We start from the raw sequence: 22,730 nt of genomic DNA, 5'->3' as shown, positions 1-22,730 counted from the left end.
GTTCTGAAAAGATTTACGAGGATGTTGCCAGGACTCAAGGGGACTGGGTTTAAGGGAAAGGTTGGGCTGGCTAGAACATTATCCTTTGGAGTATAGGAGACTGGAGGGTGATCTCATTGAGGTGTATAAAATCATGAGGGGCATAGATAGGTTAAATGCACACAATCTTTTTCCCAGGGTTGGGAATCAAGGACTGGGGGGCATAGGTTTAAGGTGAGAGGCGTGAGATAAAATAGGAACTTGAAGGGCAACTTTTTCATCCAGAGGGTGGTACGTATATGGAACAAGCTGCCAGAGGAAGTGGTTGAGGCAGGGGTAATAAGAGCAGTTAAAAGACACTAGGACAGGTAAATGGATAGGAATGGTTTAGAGGCATATGGGTCAAATGCAAACAAATGGGACTAGCTTAGATGGGCATCTTGGTTGGCATGGATGAGTTGGGCAAAAAACCCTGTTTCCGTGCTGTATAACTCTATAACATGGTTTAGCACTTCACATTTCTGTGGGAGTACCTTAGCTGACATTGGGGCTGTAAGGCATTCTACCACCTACAGGGTGGAAGGTAGCTGTTCATCAGAAAGTGCTGTAAGTATCCTTACCTTGTGTGAAGGGAAAGACTAAAAGGTGTTGGTGTTCAGAACGACCTAGGTGTCATTGTGTATGAATCACTGAAATTTAATATACAGGTTCAGCAAGCAATTAGGAAGGCAAACGAAATGTTGGCCTTCATGCAAGAAGATTTAAGTACAAGAATAAAGGTATCTTACTCCAAAACTAAATGGCTCTGGTGAGACTGCATCAGTAATATAATGTACAGGTCTGGTCTCCCTACCTAAGGTAGCATATACTTGCAATTGAGGGAGTGCAATAAAGATTCACTGGACTGATTCCTGGGATGACTGATATGTCAAATGCAGAGCGATTAGGCAGACTACTGCTTTACTCTCTGGTGTTCAGAAGAATGAGAGGTGATCTCATTGAGATGTACAAGATTCTTACAGAGCTCAGCAAAATGCATTAGGAGTTTACGTTCCCCTGAATTGAGGTTTGGCCATTCAGGACTGAGGTGAAGTGTCTTCATTCCGAGACTGGTGAATTTTTAGAATTCTCTACCTAAGAGAGCTGTGGAGGCTAAGTCATTGAGTATATTCAAGAGAGAGGGATAGATTTTTAGGAAATCAAGGGATATGGGGATAGTGCAGGAAAGAGATGACGGGGTAAAAGATCAGCCATAATCTCATTGAATAGCAGAGCAAGGATAAGGGGCTGAATGGTCCACTCCTGCTTCTGTTTCTTCTGTTATCATATGTCTTATGTTATCTTTTGGAGCAGTTAGACTAACATCACGGCATCATCAATAAACAGCCAGCACAAATCTTGATTTACTGGCTTACTTGATTGAATGGCACCCATCCAGTCCACCACACACCAGGCTACCAAGCCTTTACTGTCTTGCTATCTAATCTAATTTTTTTAATGCAATCTGTGATATACCAGTAATTCCTTTTGTCGCCTTAGTTCCAAAATTCTTTCTTCCTCCTCTTTTGCTTCCTGTTTCCTCTTTGCTTCCTTTTCATAAGAAGCAGCCACGACGGCCAGCACCAGGTTTACGATATAGTGAGCACCAAACATGACAACGACTATAAAGAATACTATATAGTAGGCTCCACTAGCGCGAAGCACCTGGAATAAAAATAGTGTAAAGAGGATTTATCAATGAAATAAATATCGGGAAAAAGCAAGGTGAAATGAATAAAATATAAACACAAATAATTTAATCACCACTGCATATTGCTGGTACTGTAGGGATTTTCCTGTGGTTACACAATGGTTTAGCATAATGTACACTCTAAATATATGCTTACGTAGTTTTTAATTGTAGTTATGACTAAGGTACGTTGAAACATTACTCTTGTTGTAGAGAATTAATACAGTCTTGTATACATTATATCCACATTATATTGTATACTAAATAAACTTCATTGTGTAGTTTAAGATAGGGATGTTGAGATTTGGTGTGCTGTTACTATGCACTCTTCTGTTTTCTTGGTTAATTTTGGATTTACCACAAGAACTTTGATGATAATTACTTTTTAAGTTGGGGGTGGCTGCATGTTCCAAATTGCCCTTTTTTTGTGGTCTGAACTAACAATGGATTCAAAGATTCTCCTTCAACATGATAGTTTCTCAAATTAAGTCATCCTCTGTTTGATTTTAACTGGGGGGGGGGGGGGTGGGGGCAGTGGTGACCTGCTGGCAGACTGAGTTAGTCAGCTGCCAGTCAGACAGGAGGTCTATCCGATGTTCCATAGCTCATTCAATGATAAAGGGCACATTTCCTGCAGATTGTGAGTTACTGCCCACATATTGGAAGGCCAGAGGATGGCCTGGACCTGAACATGGGGCTCATAGGTATGGGGCCGATTCATGGGGAGACGGAGGGAACGAAGTGCAGCAGTGGCCCTGCAGATTTTAGTGCACTGGGACGACCTGGCTTATAAACATAAACATAAAGCATTCTTGGGATGCTCTTTTGCTAGGCTATCAGCTGAGTTTTATATTCCCCTGACATGGAGTTCAAAGATTCTGTTTTGCACATTAAAGGGACAGTTGGATTTACCAATTGAAGGCCACTTGTAGGCCACTTTGAAGACAGTGGTTGGACACTCGTGTGAACAGACTACTACAACATTGTTCATGCTGAGCCACTTAATGTTATGACTTGAAGAGCAGCAGTTAGGAGGAAGGCCCACATCTGGCCTCTGCTGAAGGCTAACAGAGACACGATGTGAATGTGCATGAGTGCCACAGCTCTGGATCCAGAGGAGAATTGCTGAATTTTTTGATGCCTTGCGGCATTAAATTTCTACAGGGTTCAAATTTTTCACCATGACCACAAAATGTGAAGAACAAAGTCTTCTATATACGTTCTTCTCTAATGCTTCAAATCATGTGAGGACAATTATAATCGGTGTCTAATTCTGTTGTTTCACCTCTTACTTCAATTTTTTTAAAAGTTGTTCATATGCCTTTCGTAATGTGCTAAAGTTCTTTGCAGCTAGCGAAGTACTACTTGAAATATAATGACTGTGGTATTAGAGAAAGCCTGGTAGCCAGTTTGTGTAGAAAACTCCCATAAACATCAAACCAATATTCAGTTCTCATTTATTGTCTGTCTAGTAACTTATATCCAAATGCTATATAATTCCTTACTGTTAAGGATTGTGAAGAATCATTACTGCTAAGGACAGCAGAAAAATATAGGATTTAGTGCAATGAGTAAATATGGCTGCTTTGTTTTGTGTATGATCATTTACTGCAATCTCCTGTTTTATCATTAGAATTCGTACCAAGTTATATGTGTTTTCCCAGAAGTCAAGTGTGATGAGTTGAAATGCCGTAATTAATGCCCATCCAATATTATCAAAATTTGTATATCCATTATTTGGATTGATTCCAATGCCAGCGATACATGTAAAGTTTTTGGGACACCTCCTGTAAATAAAGTAGCAAAATATAGAATCACTTTAGCATAATGATCTACAGCTATCAATTTAAGAGTTTATGAACATATTTTGCACCTCTTTCAAAAATATAGCATCTCCAGTACTGTAATGTTTCCTCAGCATTGAAGTTTGACTAGAGTATTCACTTATAGAATTGTGGAATGATACAGAGCAGCAGATCATCAATACTAGTGTTAGTTCTTCCATCAACCTACTGTATCCAATTAATCCTTTTCAACTGCCATGTTCTATTCAGGATTCCATGGTGGAAAAAGCATTGCAAGCAGATCTTTAATAACATCAAGTTGCAAAAGCTGACATAAAATACCTTAAGCAACATCATAAAGGAGATATGACTTTTTGTTGTAGTAGGACTGGATATGAAGACTAGCGTAGTCTTAACCTTCTTCAGACAAATGCACCAAAAAATAGTAATGTCTAACTTCAGCAGACTTCAAAGTGAAAATCTGATGCAAAAACATCAACTTACAGTAACTTGAGCAAGCAATACATAGAGAAGGTCAGACAACAAGTTCAAGAGCAACTTAAACCACCCAGTGTCAATTTAACTAACCACATCCTGCCAACAAGGGCTATTAAAGTGACGAAGACTGGCAAGATTAGAGGACCAGACAATTAGTTCTGGAATTTGTTACTAAACTTGGTATAACAATGAAAAATTGGCTCCAACAATTTGTGATTGAATGTCTAGAAAGAAATAGACTAGAACAAAATAATAAAATAAATAAATCTGGAAAACAAGCTGATGACATTGCCATCTTCGAACATAGCTAATCACCAGAGGTTCTAAAGTGATTAATGACCTATCTCATTCATGCATGACCATCAATAGAAGGCATCATTAACTCCCAGTTGCCAAATGCACAAGCCAGACTGAGCACAATTTTAACTTGCTGCCCATGCTCGCTTTTCCTATTTACTTTTATGATCTCATGTGTCCAATCATCCTTTAAGTCCAGTTGCCTTTGCCATCCCAAAAGCCAGAGCTGGCCTTGAGTGTTGACAAGGCCTCAAGCAGTGGATCCTGAGGCCCAGCCTTCAGACTGATCTGATGGATTTTTGACATGTCAAAATTGTCAAAGGCCTTTGAACAATTTTTAAATGTCTTTGATGTTCAAATGGATTCAAAAGATAAAACAAATTCTCAAAATTAAAAGAAGCAAAAATAATAAATGTATAGAAGACAGATCTAAGTACATAGAATTAAAAAACATAGATCGAATAAAATGGAAAAGCAGACTACTTATTTGATCATATCTCTTTAAACAATGTGAATGGTCCAGTTCAAAGAGGGGGCAACACCACATGCTCCAGCCACAGCTGGTGTAAGTCTGAGGGTCCTGTGAAATGTATCCAGACCCCTCAGCTCAAGACATTGGTGGTCTGTCCCTGTACACAGTTCTGGATTTCAAGTTATGCGAGAAAAATATTTGTTTTTTCGAGACATTGCAGCTGCCTGTAGCATTGCATGGCACCGAGGCCTTGTATTTGACTGCAAATTACACATTTTTGCACTGAATATGATCATTAACAGGTCTTTCAAATATGGCCAGTCAAGGAGAACAAAACAAAAGTTTAAGAATCCTGAAGGATGGAGATCCCAAGGGTCAATACCAGCAGCAGTACATTCCATGGTTAGTGTCTGCATGACATGTATATGGGAGCCCAAGGAACACACATGACAAAAAATATTGTTGCCTGGAAATTCATCCCTAGTCAGTTGTGCTTAATAAATTATATAATAATGTCAGTACTTTGTATTCTGTATCAAAATTCATTCCATTGACTTGGGGATTAATTTCTAGGCAACTGTGTTAACAGGGAACATATTACTGACAACTTTCACATTATTGTTCATTAGTAAGTTGGTATTATTTTTCCATTTGTAGCATTAATCAGGTGAAAAGCATGCTGTTTATTATAGCAGGTAATACCTTTCCCATGGAACACCTTTCCTATGAGTACACCTGAATTGTGTTAGCATTGTGTTATATTGCTCCCTCATATATAATCATAACATTCAGAACAGAAGAAGTTTCTGCAGGGCTTGCTGTCATAAATAGCAGGACATGGGAGCGCTAATTCCAATCAGCTCAGAACTACCGTGCCTGCTACAGCTGTTCCTTCCATACTCCCTGCCTCCTCACCACCAGTTGCCCTTGCTTCTCTTCCTTCTTATCTGCCACATCTTCCAATTCTGACAAGAGATACTGACCTAAAATATTAATCCTACCTTTATCTCTTCATAAATGCTACAAGTCTTGATGGGTGTTTCCAGCATCTGCAATATTTTTCTTTTTGAACTGAGGTTTCCATTGTGTTTAATAAAGTCAGCAACCCACCGTTAAACTCTTCATTACTACGGTTTGATCATCTAAACCTCTTTACCTCATTGATGAAGAGGATTCACCTCTTGAGTGATTAAGGCAGAAACTAGTCTTTAAGTCTGTTTAAATAGCTTAAAGGTAAAGCTATTAGGTCTTTGACTTAAATTAAGAATAATGGTTAGTTAATCATAGTTTGTCAGTTACTTGTGTCTCTTTTCATATGGTCAAGGAACTGGGCCCTGTTTTTAATGGCCAATAACAGTTCTGATATTTGGAAAGCTGAAGGAAGCAGTTGTCAGTGTTATAGCTGACAAAACTACCATAATACTTCAGAGCGAGGAGAAGAAGATATCAAAGATGTCAATCTTTATATCTATAATTGGGAGAATGCCGTTCATAAGGAATATGCATTAGCTTATTTTCATAGTAATCAGAGCTGGTATAATTTAATGTTTATCTATTACACATTAATTGTGCTGTTTTCTTAGCAATAGTCTTCTTTCATTGCTTACGGTTAGCAAAGTCAATACTTACCCAGTGCCTGTTCCATTTCCACAAACCATTATGTCAATATCTTCAGTCACAAGCCAGTTAGCTGTAAAAAACAATGGATTCTATTTAAAAAGGGAATATGGGCTGAAAGGAAAAGCTATTACATCAATCCATGCACAATATTTCAATTTTGCAAAACTATTTTCTCCTCTTTTCACACTACATGTACCAAGCCTCACAGGTGGATAGAGCAGTTAAGAAGGCCTATGGGATGTTAGCTTTCATAAGTCGTGGGATTGAGTTTAAGAGCTGCGAAGTGATGATGCAGCTTTACAAAACTCTAGTTAGACCACACTTAGAGTACTGTGTTCAGTTCTGGTCGCCGCATTATAGGAAGGATGTGGAAGCGTTGGAGAGGGTGCAGAGGAGATTTACCGGGATGCTGCCTGGATTAGAGCATATGGAATATGAGGCAAGGCTTAAGGTGCTAGGTCTTTATTCACTGGGAAGGAGGAGGATGAGAGGAGACATGATAGAGGTACATAAAATATTGAGAGGAATAGATAGAGTAGACAGCCAGCGCCTCCTTCCCAGGGCACCAATGCTCGAGACGAGAGGGCATGGCTTTAAGGTTATGGGTGGGAGGCTCAGGGGAGATGTCAGGGGGAGGTTTTTCACCCAGAGAGTGGTTGGTGCATGGAATGCACTGCCTGGGGTGGTGGTGGAGGCAGATACATTGGACAGGTTCAAGAGTTTGTTGGATAGGCACATGGAGGAATGTGAGATAGAGGGATATGCAGGAGGAAAGGGTTAGATAGTGTGAGGGTGATTTGATGGACGGTACAACATGGTGGGCCGAAGGGCCTGTTTTGTGCTGTATGGTTCTATGGTTCTATAGTAATACCCAGTTATTTGTCATATCTGGCAACATTTAGTGTTGAATTGAGCTGTACAGAGCAGGAGAATTCCTGTGCTAATTTAGGTGATCCTGACATTAGAGGAGCATTAAAACTAGTTTCCTGTCTCTGAATTGGGAAAAATAGTTAATGGTAAATCAGCCTGAGTTCTTATTTATCAGCTTGCCTAATGTGTTCATTAGTTCACTTGATGAGTTACTGAGCCATACTAATTAGGAAGTTCCTTCTTCTATACCTGTATTGAATTTACTGCTGTCAGCCTAGGAGCTACAATTAGTCTTAACAATTGTATTTTAGGAAAGCAAACATTGCCCAGTGTTCCAGCACTTGATCAATGCTTAATGATGTCCACTCTAAGTCTAAAATTTGGTACAATCAGAGTCATACTCAGCTCTGATACTGTCCAGTGATTTGTCAAAATAAACTACAGGCTGTTCCCAGGTTATGAATGCCCAAACCCTGCAGAAGTACGAACTCCCATAATGTTATTAAATTCAAAAGTACGATGTAGGTACATACATTCACTCTTACAAATGGCAGAACTAGTTTCCTCTCTCTCTTCACTTTTAGAAATTGTTCTTTCTTATCAGTCTTATGTGCTTTTGATGCTATTCATTACAATACTGTGGAGGTATGGATACCATATCAAGTGATTTTAGTGTACTTTCTGACTTACAAACAAAATTGATTTATGGATGTCTGTAAAAATGGAACCCATTGTTACCTGGGGACAGTCTGTGTCAAAGGTTCACTCAAGGATAAAGGCTGGTTGGCAGGGTGATACATAAAAATTTCTGAAAAATTTCCGTGACATACAAGATGTGAGCACTATAGGCAAGGTTGTCAATTATTGCTCATACTCAACTGCACTTGAGAACAGCCATTTTGTACCTTAATAGTCTGATTGGTAAAGGTATTCCCATAAAATTACTGGGGAGGAATTTGGGAAACTTAGATCTAGTGACAATTTAAAACTAGATTTCCACATCAGAATGGTGTGCGGTTTGAATGGAAGCATCTGACTTAACATGGTTGGTTGAATGTGACTCCTGGTTCAACATCCCATCAGCCGATGTCACAATCCTAATTTTGGTTGTGACCCACAATTTAGAAAAGCTGGTTTTAGGTAACAGGGATGAGCTTGGAAGCAGAGTCTAAAACTATGGTGAAATGTGACAGGATAAGGAGCTCTGATCTGCCCCACCTCCTACCAGTCTTTCACTCCACATGACTATTGAATGTTTTTGGATTCCCTTTTATGTTTGTTGCCAGTCTTATGCTCTTTCTTTGCCATTCTTATTCCATGTTTTATTTCCCATTGAACTTTCTGTGTCACCTTGGTTCTTATTTGTGTTAACAACCTGGCATCTGTAATATTTCCTTTCTTCCTTCCTTATTTCACTCTCCATATTTTTGGTCATCCAAACCTGAATCTAATTTCTATATCCTTCTTTCATTTTATTTTACTTTGAATTATTTTAATAAATACTTTTCTTTTGTGATATTATTCAATTCCATTTCAATTCTTTTTAAATGTTTTTGACTATCAGGGACATTTAAAAATAGAGGGAGGTCTGGGGACTGGTCTTTAGGTTTTGCTGCCTGAGGCCTGGTGACCACTCATAGTCCACTGCACTTTATGGCTACAGAGTGCAGCTTCCAAGAGAATGGCTGATGCAGAAAGTAATTGTGCCTGTGGGATAAGCAAGGGCGACAGGTTGGATCGAATCCATTGAATTTTTGAGGAGGGTAGATGAGGGTAGTTCATTTGATGTATTCAACGTGGATTTTACCAAGGTACCTAACAAAGCCTCAAATGGCAGGTCAATCACAAAAGTTAAAGTCCTTGGAATTCAAAGGAATGTAGCAGATTGTATTAAAATTTGGCTCAGTGTGCTAAAGCAATTATAAGTCTAAGTGACTGGAAATCTGTGTACAGTGGGGTTCTGTGGAGCTCAATGCTAGGTGCCTTCCTTTAAGCATGATCTAAAAATTTGTTGATGAATGCCAAAATTCACAATGTTGTTGATATTGAGGAAAAAATTTTAGTCTGCAGGAAGGCAGCAAAGGACTGGTTAGAGGAGCACAAAAGTGACACTGGAATTTAATCCCAAGAAATGTGAGGTAATGCATTTGGGGAGGACAAACAAGGCAAGAAAAGATGTGAGAAATGGTAGGATACTAAACCATCCTGTCGAAGACCCACAGGACCTCAGAGTGCTGGTGTATAGATCCCTGAAGCTGCTTAGGCCTAACTTATGTTGGATATAGTTTTAGCATGACATCCCTGCTCTGCTAAATTCAGTTTGGCCACCATACTGCAGGAAGGATGTAATACCATTAGAGAGGATGCAGAGGAGATTCGCAGGGATGTTGCTGGGGTTGGAGAATTATTATTATGAGGAGAAATTTACTAGTGTGGGCTTGATTTCTTTGGATTAAATGGAGGCTGAGTGGAAATTTAATTAAGCATAAAAATTTGTGAAAGGCATGAACAGGTGAACGGGAAGGACATATTCACCTCAGCCAAGAAGTCAGTGATTTGGGGACAAAGATTTAAGTTAATTCATCAAAGAACTAAAAGGAAATGGAGGAAGACTATGTTCACCCAAAGGGTAGTGAGGATCTAGAATTCACTGGCTGAAAAGGTGCTGGAGACACAAGAACTCACTGCATTTAAAAATTATATGTGAAGCCATGACCTACAAGGCTACAGACTGAGAGGTAGGAACTGGTAATAACTTATATACCTCCATTTTTGACCGACATGGATTTAATGGGTTGCCTTCTGTGGTATAACTTTCTAAAAATTATAGGGAAATATTTACAACTTTGGCTGAAATATCAATAAAAAGGAAATTTAATGAGAAAGTGTGTCAGTGGAACAGTAGCTAGGTGAGGTTAGATGATCTTAAATAGGGCAAAGAGAAAAATGGAGAAGAAACAATTGCCACACACTGTTATTCCAAGACAAGGCCAAGCCATAGTGATTACTTCTTGCTGTTAATCTTATTTGCCAAAGTCACAGAGGTGATTTATCGGATTGCTTAAGAAAAACAACCATGGATGCATTTTGTACTTGTTTTTGCAACTTGGTTGGTAATGTTCGATCTAACAGAAGGTGAGTCAGAACTCTAGGCTTTTAATTGAATTTCATTTAATTCAATTTAAATTATTTGAATTTAATAGATTTTAATTGAAAGGTGAAAACTGTAAACAGGTTATAGTCTCAGATTTCAACAGTGTCTGTTACTAATATATACAGATAACAGTTGTCTTTCATGGTTATAAATGTATGAATCAATACTTACATTTGTTTTGAATATAATCATCCCATTCTTTATGAGTAATATTTATTCCTTGCTCCATATTTTTTATACACTTATGTGTCAGAACACCTTTGAAAATTTGAAGTCCAAACAATGCAATAATTAGAAGAACAAACATCATGAGAAGGAGGACCTCCATTAATAGCCTGGCAGACTTGAATATAGCACCAATGATCGTCTTTAGTCCTGCAGAAATATAAATTTTCCTTTGACTGAGACTAGGTCACAGTTACAATATAAATAACAGTTGGCTTATATTTAGGTTTGTGGAAATAATAAGAATTCTGGTGGTTAGTGGGAGTTAACCACATTCAATTACTACTGTACAGCTAATGCTCAATTTCTGAACACACTGATTGTTTGTTTAAAGCCAGCCAAGTGAAAGATAAACTTTTTTTAACCTTTTTTTTTGCAGAGGCTATTTTATCCTCTGGTATATTATATTGGCAGGAATCTATCAAAATGCCTGGAAGATCTGCTGGAACTCGTGGATGCTAAGTATGGCTCTAACAAAGCATATCTAACCTGAGATGTTAACTCTGTTTTTCTTTCCCCCAGTGCTGCCTAACCTGCTGAGAGTTCTCAGTATTTTCTGTCTTTATTTTGGACCCAAAATATTAGCTCTATTTCACTCTGCACAGGAGCAGCTTGACTTGTTGACCAATGCCAACATTTTTGTTTTAATTCAAATTTCCAGATGAACTACTTGTAATGTATTCAACAGAGCTGAAAGAGGCTCAGAAGAGTATACTATTGAATTGTTGATACCAGGTATGGAATCAGAATGAATCTTACAATGCTAAATTGCTCCACTGTCCTTACCAGGTAAAATAGCAATCATCTTAAGAGCTCGGAAGGCTCTTAATGCAGATAATCCAGGAATCATTGGAAATGCCAACGTCAAATAACTGAAAACAAACAAATAATGACATGAACAGCAACATCATGGTACTTTGTTAGGCATCAGTAATAAGGAAAAGTAAGAATTTTATTTACATAATAACCTTTATGATGTTGGAAACGAAGTCACCATGGTGATGAAGGAAACAGCTTCCACAGAAAACTCCCACAAATAACTACATGATCAGATAATCCATCTTGGTAAAGTGGGTAAATAAATGATCTATCACAACAGGGATTACTATCTTGCTTCAGGCTATGGCTTGAGTAAAGGCCTCACTTTTATTAATCTGTGCATTATAAACCATTGCAGCTAAGCTAACAAAAGTCATGGAATTATGTGGTGTCATGTTTTCCACAAGGTACAATCACCATTTAACACTGAATCCCTCGAGTGGGTCTCAAACCCACAACCTTCTGCCTCAGAAACAACAGTGCTATCAACTAACCCATAATTAGACTCAGATATTTCTTCTTTTTGTTTTACTAACTCAATAGAGTTTCAAATGACAGATATATATTCAGAAAATATCAGGTCAGCTGATTACTGTGGTCATTCCCTGGAACTATTCACAGTCCAAAAATAACTCCTTCTGAAAGTACCTTTGGATTATGATTATCTTTGCAGGTAGAAGTAATATTGTGGGCCAAGTGAATTTTGATGAAAGTACTCATCAATTAAAATTTGAATTTGCCAGAATTAGCTTTCTATGGCATGGCTGTCATTTACTTTTTCAGGAGTGAAGTGGTCTAGAGAAAGGTGGTTGAAAGGTCTGCATGTAAAATGTTGTTATAAAATCAACAGAGTTACATATAACATCTTACTCCCACATCCCATGAAGTCTTACGCCCTTTGACAGATTTAATATGAAACCTGAATATGGCGCTCTTGGCTACCAGGAGTGGGAGGGGAGTAGGGGAAGGGGGGAGAACTAAATTGTAAAGAGACAGAAAAATGTGCATATGGATTATACTGGGTGATTAACTCAACTTGGTGTAAGCAGGGCCTCAAATTCGTTCTGCCTGTCAATCATGATTTCAGTGTCCATTCAGCACAAACTGAGTGTGAATTCCTTTACAGGATAAACAGGACGTGCAGTTTCACTAATGGATTGCACCATTTCAAGCTTGCCCTCTAATCTGTTGCTTCAGCAGGTCATTTTGGAGGTGATTGTAATTTGTAAGAAAACATGGCACCAAACATAAGGATGCGGCTCCATCAGTTTTGTTAACCGCACTGGAAGACTTGGTGAGGGAAATAGCACAAAGGAGACCAGTACTACATCTCCTGAACTTGAGACATTCTAGAGATATGCTAAGAGACCTTGGGATGAGAGGGAGCAATAAGAGTGAATATAAGAAATCAAGCATTGAGTACCTGGATACAGTTTAAAAAGCTCAATAACTTTGCATGTTTAGTCAAGGTCAGTGAATATATGTGTGGGTCAGTGACACTTCAGTGTATTGTTAAAGGACTGCTGTACTGATAGGGGTGTCATCTTTCAGATTAACCCACTTTACACAACCTCAAGATGCTTCACAGCCAAAGAGGTACCATTGTGATATAGCCACCGTGGTCAGATCTGAAACCATCATGGTAGGTGCAGACATGGTGCGCCGAAGGGCCTATTCCTGTGCTCTGCTGTTCTATATTATATATCTACAAATGTCACATGTCACCAACTGCACCATTAACCTTATACGCAAATCAGTGCAGTGAATCACTCATACATTATTATCTTCTATCAGCCAGCGCTCAAACCTAATGTTTGAACTCAGTCTCACATGTTTAGCATTTCTGTAAGCCTCACTACCATACTTGCATACACTTCCAGCTTGTTCAACCATGATTGCCACATCACCCAAACAAAATGCATGATACTTATTCATAAACTTTTCTCTCTCTCCTGCAGGACAAGATGACACACAGCTAGAGTTAACAGGCCTAACCAGGGAAGCACAGATGAGCCTGCATATCTTAACCAGCTTAGAGGAAATAGAAAACACCAGGAAAATGATGATGAAGATACAATAGCTTCACTATTTCCCACTTGTAGGAGCTGGCTCAGATAACATGGTGCATATCTTAGAGGATAGATCTTGGCAGGATCTGTGTGAGGTGAAACATTGGACACAAATCAGCCACTATCAGGGCAGAAAGCAAAGCCTGCTAAAGCACCAGTTTCTAGAAGGTGCAGTTGCACATGTATTCCACTGTAGGGCATTCAGACAAGTACTTTGGTGGGGTAGCAACAGAAATATGTCAATAGGAATACATAACGAAATTCTTTGTGTATTTAGCAGCTGTCAGAAAACTGCCATTTTATGTCTTAGTTGAGTCCAGTATAGATCTTGGAGCCCATACTTTCCAGCAAAGCAGTGTGGGCGAAATATAGACCTAAACCTGATGCTAACGGCCAATGTCTCAATGGTCCAAGCAGAAAACACCCAACCTTTGGGTGCTGCTGTAGAAACTCAGAGTTCTGTTATCTAAGGTCAACTTGTGTTTGCTGTAGCTGTAAATTCCAGTATTCAACAAGTATCACATTTAGTCAGGTTCATTAAGTATCACTGGGATGACATTTTTGAAGGGAAATGTACTATGGGGATGTGGTCATTGTTCAGGGACCTCTTCCAGGATGTTAGGGATAAATTTGTCCTGGTGAGGCAGAGAAAGAATGGCAGGGTGAAGGAACCATGGTTGACAAGAGAGGTGGGATATCCAGTTAGGAGGAAGAAGGCAGCATACATAAGGTTTAGGCAGCAAGGATCAGATAGGTATCTTGAGGAATATAGGGTACCAAGGAAGGAACTTAAGAAGGGGTTGAGGAGAGCGAGAAGGGGACGTGAAAAGGCCTTGGCGAGTAGGGTTAAGGAAAACCCCAAGGCATTTTTCACTTATGTGAAGAGCAGAAGGATGATGGGAGTAAAGGTAGGACCAATTAGGGATGAAAGTGGGAAGATGTGCCTGGAAGCTGTGGAAGTGGGTAAGGTCCTCAATGAATACTTCTCTTCAGTATTCACCAAGGAAAGGGGTCTTGATGACGCTGAGGACAGTGTTGGTAAGGGTAATGTTCTAGAGTATGTAGATATTAAGAGAGAGGATGTGTTGGAGCTGTTAGAAAATCTTTGGACAGATAAGTCCCCGCGTCCTGATGGAATATTCCTCAGGCTGCTCTGCAAGGCGAGGGAGAAGATTGCTGAGCCTTTGGTTATGATCTTTGAGTCCTCGTTGTCCATGGGAATGGCACTGGAGGATTGGAGGGTGGCAAATGTTGTCCCCTTATTCAAAAAAGGTAGTAGGGATAGCCCAGGGGATTATAGACCAGTGAGCCTTACATCTGTGGTGGGCAAGCTGTTGGAAAGGATTCTTACAGATAGGATCTATGGGCATTTGGAGAATCATGGACTGATCAGGGACAGGCAGCATGGCTTTGTGAAGGGCAGATCATGTGTTCTTTGAGGAGATGACCAGACAGATTGATGAGGGTAGTGCAGTAGATGTGGTCTACATGGATTTTAGTAAGGCATTTCACAAGGTTCCACATGGTAGGCTTCTTCAGAAGCTCAGATGGCAGGGGATCCAGGGAAGCTTGGCCATGTGGATTCAGAATTGGCTTGCCTATAGAAAGCAAAGGGTTGTGGTGGAGGGAGTGCATTCAGATTGGAGGGCTGTGACTAGCGGTGTCCCACAAGGATAAGTTCTGGGACCTCTGCTTTTCGTGATTTTTATTAATGACTTGGATGAGGGGGGTAGAAGGGTGGGTTGGCAAGTTTGCAGTCGACACAAAGGTTGGTGGTGTTGTGGATAGTGTGGAGGATTGTCGAAGAGTGCAGAGGGACATTGATAGGATACAGAGCTGGGCCAAGAAGTGGCAGATGGAGTTCAATCCAGAGAAGTGTGAGGTGGTACACTTTGGAAGGACTAACTCCAAGGCAGAGTACAAAGTTAATGGCAGGATTCTGGGTAGTGTGGAGGAGCAGAGGGATCTGGGGGTCCATATCCACAGATCCCTGAAATTTTCCTCACAGGTGGATAGGGTAGTTAAGAAAGCTTATGGGATGTTAGCTTTCATAAGTCGAGGGATCAAGCTTAAGAGCCGTGAGGTAATAATGCAGTTCTATAAAACTCTGGTTAGACCACATTGAGAGTACTGTGTCCAGTTCTGGTCACTTCATTATAGGAAGGATGTGGAAACGTTGGAAAGAGTGCAGAGGAGATTTACCAGGATGTTGTCTGGTTTAGAGAGTATGCATTATGAGGAGAGACTAAGGGAGCTGGAGCTTTACTCTTTGGAGATAAGGAGGATGAGAGGACACATGATGGAGGTGTACAAAATATTAAGAGGAATAGATAGAGTGGACAGCCAGCACCTCTTTCCCAGGGCACCAATGCTCAATACAAGAGGGCATGGCTTTAAAGTAATGGGCGGGAAGTTCAAGGGAGATATCAGAGGAAGGTTTTTTTTTACCCAAAGAGTGGTTGGGGCATGGAATGCGCTGCCTGGGGCAGTGGTGGAGGCAGGTACATTGGTCAAATTCAAGAGATTACTAGATAAGCATATGGAGGAATTTAAGATAGAGGGATATGTGGGAGTAAGGGGTTAGATAGTCTTAGGCGAGGTTTAAAGGTTGGCACAACATTGTGGGCCGAAGGGCCTGTATTGTGCTGTACTCTTCTATGTTGTAAATCTATTCTCCAGTACTCTGATGGCTGAGGTGCTGTCCTGGAGAATACCAATGGCTCCATGCAGCACAGACATGTTAATTCTCTCAGGATTTCAACATTGATTCTCCTACTCCTGCTATTCTGTCCTTGTTCTTATGCATGCTGTCTGCCAGCAAACCCAGACTTCTCTTGTCCATGCCCAGGTGATTGAGGTCGTCCCACTGTCGCTTCCAATGAATCTTCCATAAAGTTATGTTGAAGTCATCACTCTATAGGGCATGAGGCATGGATATACAATACAAGAAATAACAGAAATCCAAAAATCTGCTAGCCTTTGTCTTGAATATATCCAGGGACTAAACCTCCACACCCTCTAGGGCAGAGAATTCTCATCACTGTTTTCAATGTCTGATCCTTATTTTGAAACTGTGAACTCTGGTTCTAGACTTATCAGCCAGACAAAGCATCTGTCTTTCCATACCCCTTTCAAGCTGTGTAGTGACGTTGAGCAATATGCATCAGACCACCACAGATCTTGAAGCCTATTCTGCAGCTACTGCAGAACCTCTTTGGAGCTGTCCATACAACTAAAATATGTCATAAAGTCATAGAGTACTACAGCACAGAAAGGGGCCTTTTGGCCCATCTAGTCCATGCCAACCTGATCTTCTGCCTAATCCCATCTACCTGCACCCAGACCACATCCCTCCAAACCCCTCCCATCCATGTATCTATCCAAACCTCTCTTAAATGTTACAATTGAACCTGCATCTACCACATCTGCTGGCAGCTTGTTCCACACTCACACCACCCAGTGAAGAAGTTCCTCCTCAGATTCCCCTTATATATTTCACCCTTCACCCTAAATCTTTGTCCTCTAGGTCTAGTCTTACCCAAGCTTAGGAGAGTCAAAACAGAAGTCAAAAACAGAAAATGTTGGAAAGACTCAACAGGTCAGGCAGCATCTGTAGGAAGTAATAACATTTCAGGCCAAAGACCCTTCATCAGAACTGGGAAAGAGAGAAAATAAGTTAGTTTTAAGTTGCAGAGAAGGTGGGGGAGGAATGGAAAGGACAATAGATAGAGAAAGAAAAAGAGAGAAAGAAAAATAAAGGGACATATAAAAGCTGTAAAATACAGCTTAGAACTGTAGGAAAGGCTCTGCAGATCAGGCAGTGTCAATGGAGAGAGTGAAACTGAGTTAATATTAAAGCTGGATAACCTATAGCGGAACTGTCTTGTCATAAGGCAAACAGAGAAAGACAGTTATCTGAACTTGTTTTTTTCAGTGTTGAGTGCCAAAGGCTGCAATGTGTCCAGATGAAAAGAAAAGAGGGAAAGCAAACAAAGGGACATGTCTAAGCTGTAAAAGGCAGGCCGGAGCTGTAGGAACTGCCTGACAGATCAGGCTGTGGGAGTGGAGACCGAAATGCTCTATTGTATCAGATGGTCTGCTCTATCAGATTTTGTGTGCCACCAGCAAATGTTTCATTGTATATATGCTGTGAACATGGATTGTATGTGAACATTATCAGCCATGTATTAACTGATAGCCCCGATCACCCATTAGCTTTCCTTTCGTTTGCCTTACTGGGTCAAACGTAGCTGAAGCAGAGCACTGCAGAATGAAGGGACTGAGGCACTGCCAGGATGTCAAGCATCGACTGACATGATTGACAATGTGTGGCCATGCAACAGCTAAACATCAAGGTAGTTCCAATATATGCTGAAGTTGACAAATGTCTCCTACAAAGTGATTGTAGAACTGCATTACAACGATGCCGTCAAACCCAGAAAACCTGCATATATAGTCCACTCAGTAGTCCCTGGAGAAAAGAAACGAATGGAGAGATTCAAGTGGCATCTTGTCCATTGTTTCCTGTTGAAGTTCTAGTGGGATAATTGCTTCCTAATATCCTGGTGGATATAGTGTCCTGTTGAAACCACTTAAAGCAGCTTGTCCTGCTTTGGGTGACCCTGTTCGTTATCCCAGTCTTGCTACCTCTCAGGAAAATCCTAACACACTAATACTGGGGACAAATGGTTTGTGTGGAAATCTTCAAGTTAGCAACACTTGCAATCTGCAAATTCCTGCAGCTTGAAAGAACTAGGGAAAGCATCGAATACAAATGAGAAAAACCAGAAGAAATCAACTGAATGATGACATCTAAGTTGTTGAAAATCTCTTTAAATAGCATTGGCTGAATATCCTTCCTACAACGGATTATGTTAATTTTGCATATGTGAATTTGTTCAGCAGTTTGGCAAATTTTGAATTTTATGGAGGCTCCACTGTGCGTTAGGGTCCTCTACGAAATTCCAATGAGGAGGAAAATTTCCAAGCATTTTCAGTGAAAACAAAACTCACTTGATAAAAAGCTGGCTCTCAGCCATTTTTTGATATGGCTAGAGAAAATTTAATTGGCTGAAGTCTGGCCTCTGCGATGGTGGGCACTTCGGAAGAAAGCTGAGACGAAGCACCAACTCAGGACCAGCTAAAGATGTTTGTAAATGCTTTAGCCTTTGACTCTCGTAAGGAGGGATCCTTCAAAATTGTGGATGTTCCTGGAGGCCAATACTTTAATTGTCCACACCAATCATAATTGAATGTGGCAGGCCTGTAAAGCCAAAATATGCCCTTTTAACTATGTGGACACCTAACTCCATCTATTGTATACTGCTTTTGTTGTTTAGCACACATATTGTCCTGTGTTGGAGCTCTGCCAGGATTGTGCTTCAGATTTAGTCAAGAACTTTTTATGTCTGAATGAGATCAACTCTCATTTTCCGAAGGTCCAGTGAGCGTAGCCAGTTTTATGTAATCTCACCTCATTGGACAAACACCTCTGGAAATGCACTTTGTGAATCTATTCTGTATTGACTGTGCTCCCAGTATACCCTTCTTTAGATAAGGAGACCAAACTGTACAAATACTTCAATTGATGTCTCACAGAAACCCTGCACAATCTCAGCAAAACTTCCCTACTTTTGAACTCCAAACTCCTTGCAATAAAGGCCAACACATCATTTGCCTTTCTAGTACAAGCAAGTTTATTTCTTGTGTTTGGCACATAAAAATCTCTCTGTTTTTAAATATTCATTATTTTCTTACTATTTAGCAGGTATTTGTTTTTTTTCTACCCTTCCCACAACTACTTAAGCTGGTGCCTCACAGCTCCAGCTGGTGTCTGTGGAGTTTGCATGTTCTCCCTATCACCACATGGGTTTCCTCCAGGTCCTTCAGTTTAGCTCCACATCCCAAAAATGTGTTGGTGCATAGGTTAATTAGCCACTGTACATTGCTCCTTGTGTGTAGGTGAGTGGTAGAATTTGGGGGAAGTTGATGGGAATGTGGGGAGATTAATATGAGTTAGTGCAGGATTGGTATAAATGGGTACTTGATGGTTGGCATGGACTTGGTGATCGAGGGTCCTGTTTCCAAACTGTACAGCTGTATGATTCGATGAATACTCCATCTGCCATCCTCTTATGCAGTTGCTTAATCTGTCCAAAATCCCTTTGCAAACTCTTATGTATTCTTCTCATTGCTCACTTTCCCCTCCAGCTTTGTATCAATTATGCTATTTCCTGGAATATAGAATACTATACTAATTAAGAGATTTTGCAAGACAATGTAGGTCCATCACTTGCTCTGCCTCTTCTTTAATTCTCTTAACCTTGTCCATCTTTCTCTTGGTGAAACATGGGGTGACCAACCATGGTAGGAAATTCGTCCAGGCAATTCTCTGTACAGTTTCAAAACCATTCTCATAAGCATATTTTCACTATTTAATGAGAGAAGTATTTTGAACAAAAACACAACCTTTCATCTATCATGACATAATTTTGGAATCCGTTGCTCACATCTCTTTTCAATTAACAGGGAAGAGAAATTGTAAATGTGAGTCACCTCAGTTGCTCTCACACAGCTGCCAACAGCCAAATATGAATTGGCAAAGGTGAAAGCCCAGATTGTGCTTATAATCAATGTGAGAGATATGTGCATTACACCAATCAGTTCCAATTCAACCATCAGAACAATCCAAACACTTTTGCTTTTAATGTAAATGTTTTCCCCTTCAGTGACATGGAGAAGAAAAAAATAATAAAAATTAGGAAAATATAAATAATTTAAACTTGGGAGGATAAATGTTATTTTACTGATGTACCAACTAGATGGTTGATAAAGATCTACTTATTATTTTCCAAAATAAGCCTCCAAGAAGAGTGATATATAAAGGTTCACCATTTTATTCTTTGAACTGTTTGATCCTTTGGCATGCATTTTCAGTTTACTTTATTTTCATATAATTTTACATTTAATGGCGTGCAACTGATTCTGAAGTCATTTAACCACTAAATCTTGCCAAAATCACTGTTCAGGAATCAACCTTGAACAATCACTTACAGCTAAATGCTATTAAAAATTGCAGGTACAAAGCAAACATTAAGCGTTCTGAAGTCAGTTTCTTTATAATGATAAGAAAGTTTAACTTACGCCAACAAAACTACCGTAAAGTCCAACCAGTTCCAAGGGTTCCGGAGGTATGAAAATGTGTGTAGGGCAAAGCCTCGAGCCAATACCTTAATAATAACTTCCAACGTATATATAGCTGTAAAAAGGAGACTAAACAAAGATAAATAGAATATTAGGAATATATATATGCAAGTAGTTTTGCTTTAATAATCTTCATGAATAAATCTGATTTACTATTTTTCAAAGTCCTGGTTGCAATTAACTTGAGCTGTGTCTCAGGGGAAGGGTTCAGCAGTTAGTAATTGTTGAAAAGAAGAAGAAAATCAAATTAAAGGCAACACAAAACAGTACAGTTTCAACACTCTGATTTGTATTATTACACAAGGGAAAAAGTACCATTGAATAGGGGCATATGCAGTAAAGGTGGTGGGTGGAAGGGGTTGGAAATGGGGGCAATGAGAGTACTAGTGGTGTGCACCAGGGATATGAGCCCAAATCCCAATAATCATCAAACACATTCAAGATGGGCACGTATATATATGTATATACTGTGCCTCCCCAAAAGCAGACAAAGTTAAATTCTTTTACGCTTCTTTGCTTTAAGGGTGGAAATGGAATGTGAAGGCGGGATGAAATATTTGAATGTGAGCAATTATGCTTCTCTGATGGAGTAAAGGATGAATTTTTAAGTGAGTTAAGAGATGTTGCTCTTTGACAAAAATATAACTTTTTGCTTATGTAATTCTGATCCATAGCTCAACCTATTTTGTTTCATTATAAAGATTTCTTGACCTATCCACTACTATTCCATTAGATGGAACTAAACCACTCAGTGTAGTCAGGCCTAATTTTGAATGTTAGTCAATAATCTTATCAGCCCTGAACTAGATGAAGGAAAATAATCTCCTAGATTTCCATTTCCATTTTTGTTTAGTTATCATTACAATTTCCTTTTTGTGTGTTTGTGCTTTGATTCTCTTCCCTCCTCTTTGTGTTACCATACTCAGCTACTCCCCTTCCACCAAACCCACCACCACTCCCACCCCATCTCTCTTGATTCTCTCTTTCTTATTCTTAGGGCAAATGCACAGATCCAACAGTTCCAGTGTGACACATGTGAAGGAAACACAAAATAGTTGACAGGTGCTAGAATACTGCATCTCAGCCTACAACCCTTTCTCCTGTGGAAGCACTGGAGCACAGAAATTTTAAAAGCACAGAAGAGGCAAGTTTATCTAGCTGTCTCTTGCTACCTTGATTTGCATTCCTTCTTTTCCTTATAAAAGGGGAGAATGGAAGAATGTTCATTAAAGCAGTAATCATGAATTGAAAGCTTGGAGAGGAAGAGAGAGAGAGAGAGAGAGAGAGAGAGAGAGAGAGTTGATATAAATCAATAACAGCCACACAAGTTTAGTGATTCAGATAATACCGAAAAACAGAACTGACTTCAAACTACTACCTGGCTGTGGAGAGAAGAGAGTATTTTCTCCTTGATTCACAAAAACTGGAAATCTGTGGTCATTGTGTTTCTAACCAGTCATTTCACATACCAGCAGATCCAGATTGCTTCAGCCAGGTGATCAATGATGATCACATCTGATGACTGTAATGATTACAGATTTATTGAGTGACAAAATCTGCATTTTCACTGCATGGGCAATAATTTGAATGTATCTGTTATAAATTATGTTTGATACACAAGTTCATTGATTTTGTCAGATTATGACAAAGAATGACAAAACAAAATTAAAGCACAGAAAGAGGCCACTTGGCCCATCAGATCTATAAACTCCACAGGAGCCTCCCCCCACCTTACTTCATCCGACTTATCAATTAATACTTCCACGCCTTTCTCCTTCAAACACTTAAAGGCAGATATTCTATTTGCCTCAGCTACTCCATGTGGCAGTGAGTTCTCATCATTCTCTCAGAAGAGGGCTTGTTATAAATAATAAAGCATGCTGCCAGACCTGTTTTTTCCTTATGTAAAGGTAACCAAGTAAAAGTCTCCTCCAGTCTGTGCCTTTTATAGGAACACAAATCAGAGATAAGGAACATTTTGTTTGTGTGACATGCAATCCAACTCGGTGCA

At 39.7% G+C, this 22,730-nt stretch overlaps 1 protein-coding gene across 1 annotated transcript in view; it reads right to left on the bottom strand.

Annotated features, from left to right (window-relative positions):
* The window catches only part of LOC127580705 (sodium channel protein para-like), a 135,207-nt gene extending 112,748 nt beyond the window's left edge, over positions 1–22,459 (bottom strand). The window contains exons 1-7 of the mRNA XM_052034476.1: positions 22,455–22,459; positions 20,660–20,788; positions 11,415–11,500; positions 10,575–10,778; positions 6,389–6,449; positions 3,351–3,495; positions 1,495–1,683 (exon numbers count right to left, since the gene is read on the bottom strand). Of these exons, the coding sequence (XP_051890436.1) occupies positions 1,495–1,683; positions 3,351–3,495; positions 6,389–6,449; positions 10,575–10,778; positions 11,415–11,500; positions 20,660–20,788; positions 22,455–22,459 (819 nt within the window). The remainder of the gene's footprint in view (positions 1–1,494; positions 1,684–3,350; positions 3,496–6,388; positions 6,450–10,574; positions 10,779–11,414; positions 11,501–20,659; positions 20,789–22,454) is intronic.
* Between the last annotated feature and the right edge of the window lie 271 nt (positions 22,460–22,730).

The sequence above is a fragment of the Pristis pectinata genome, chromosome 2 (assembly GCF_009764475.1).
Source record: "Pristis pectinata isolate sPriPec2 chromosome 2, sPriPec2.1.pri, whole genome shotgun sequence".
NCBI classification, from domain to species: domain Eukaryota; kingdom Metazoa; phylum Chordata; class Chondrichthyes; order Rhinopristiformes; family Pristidae; genus Pristis; species Pristis pectinata.
The sequence above is the reverse complement of the archived record's forward strand: the minus strand, read 5'-3'. Positions and strand labels throughout refer to the sequence as shown.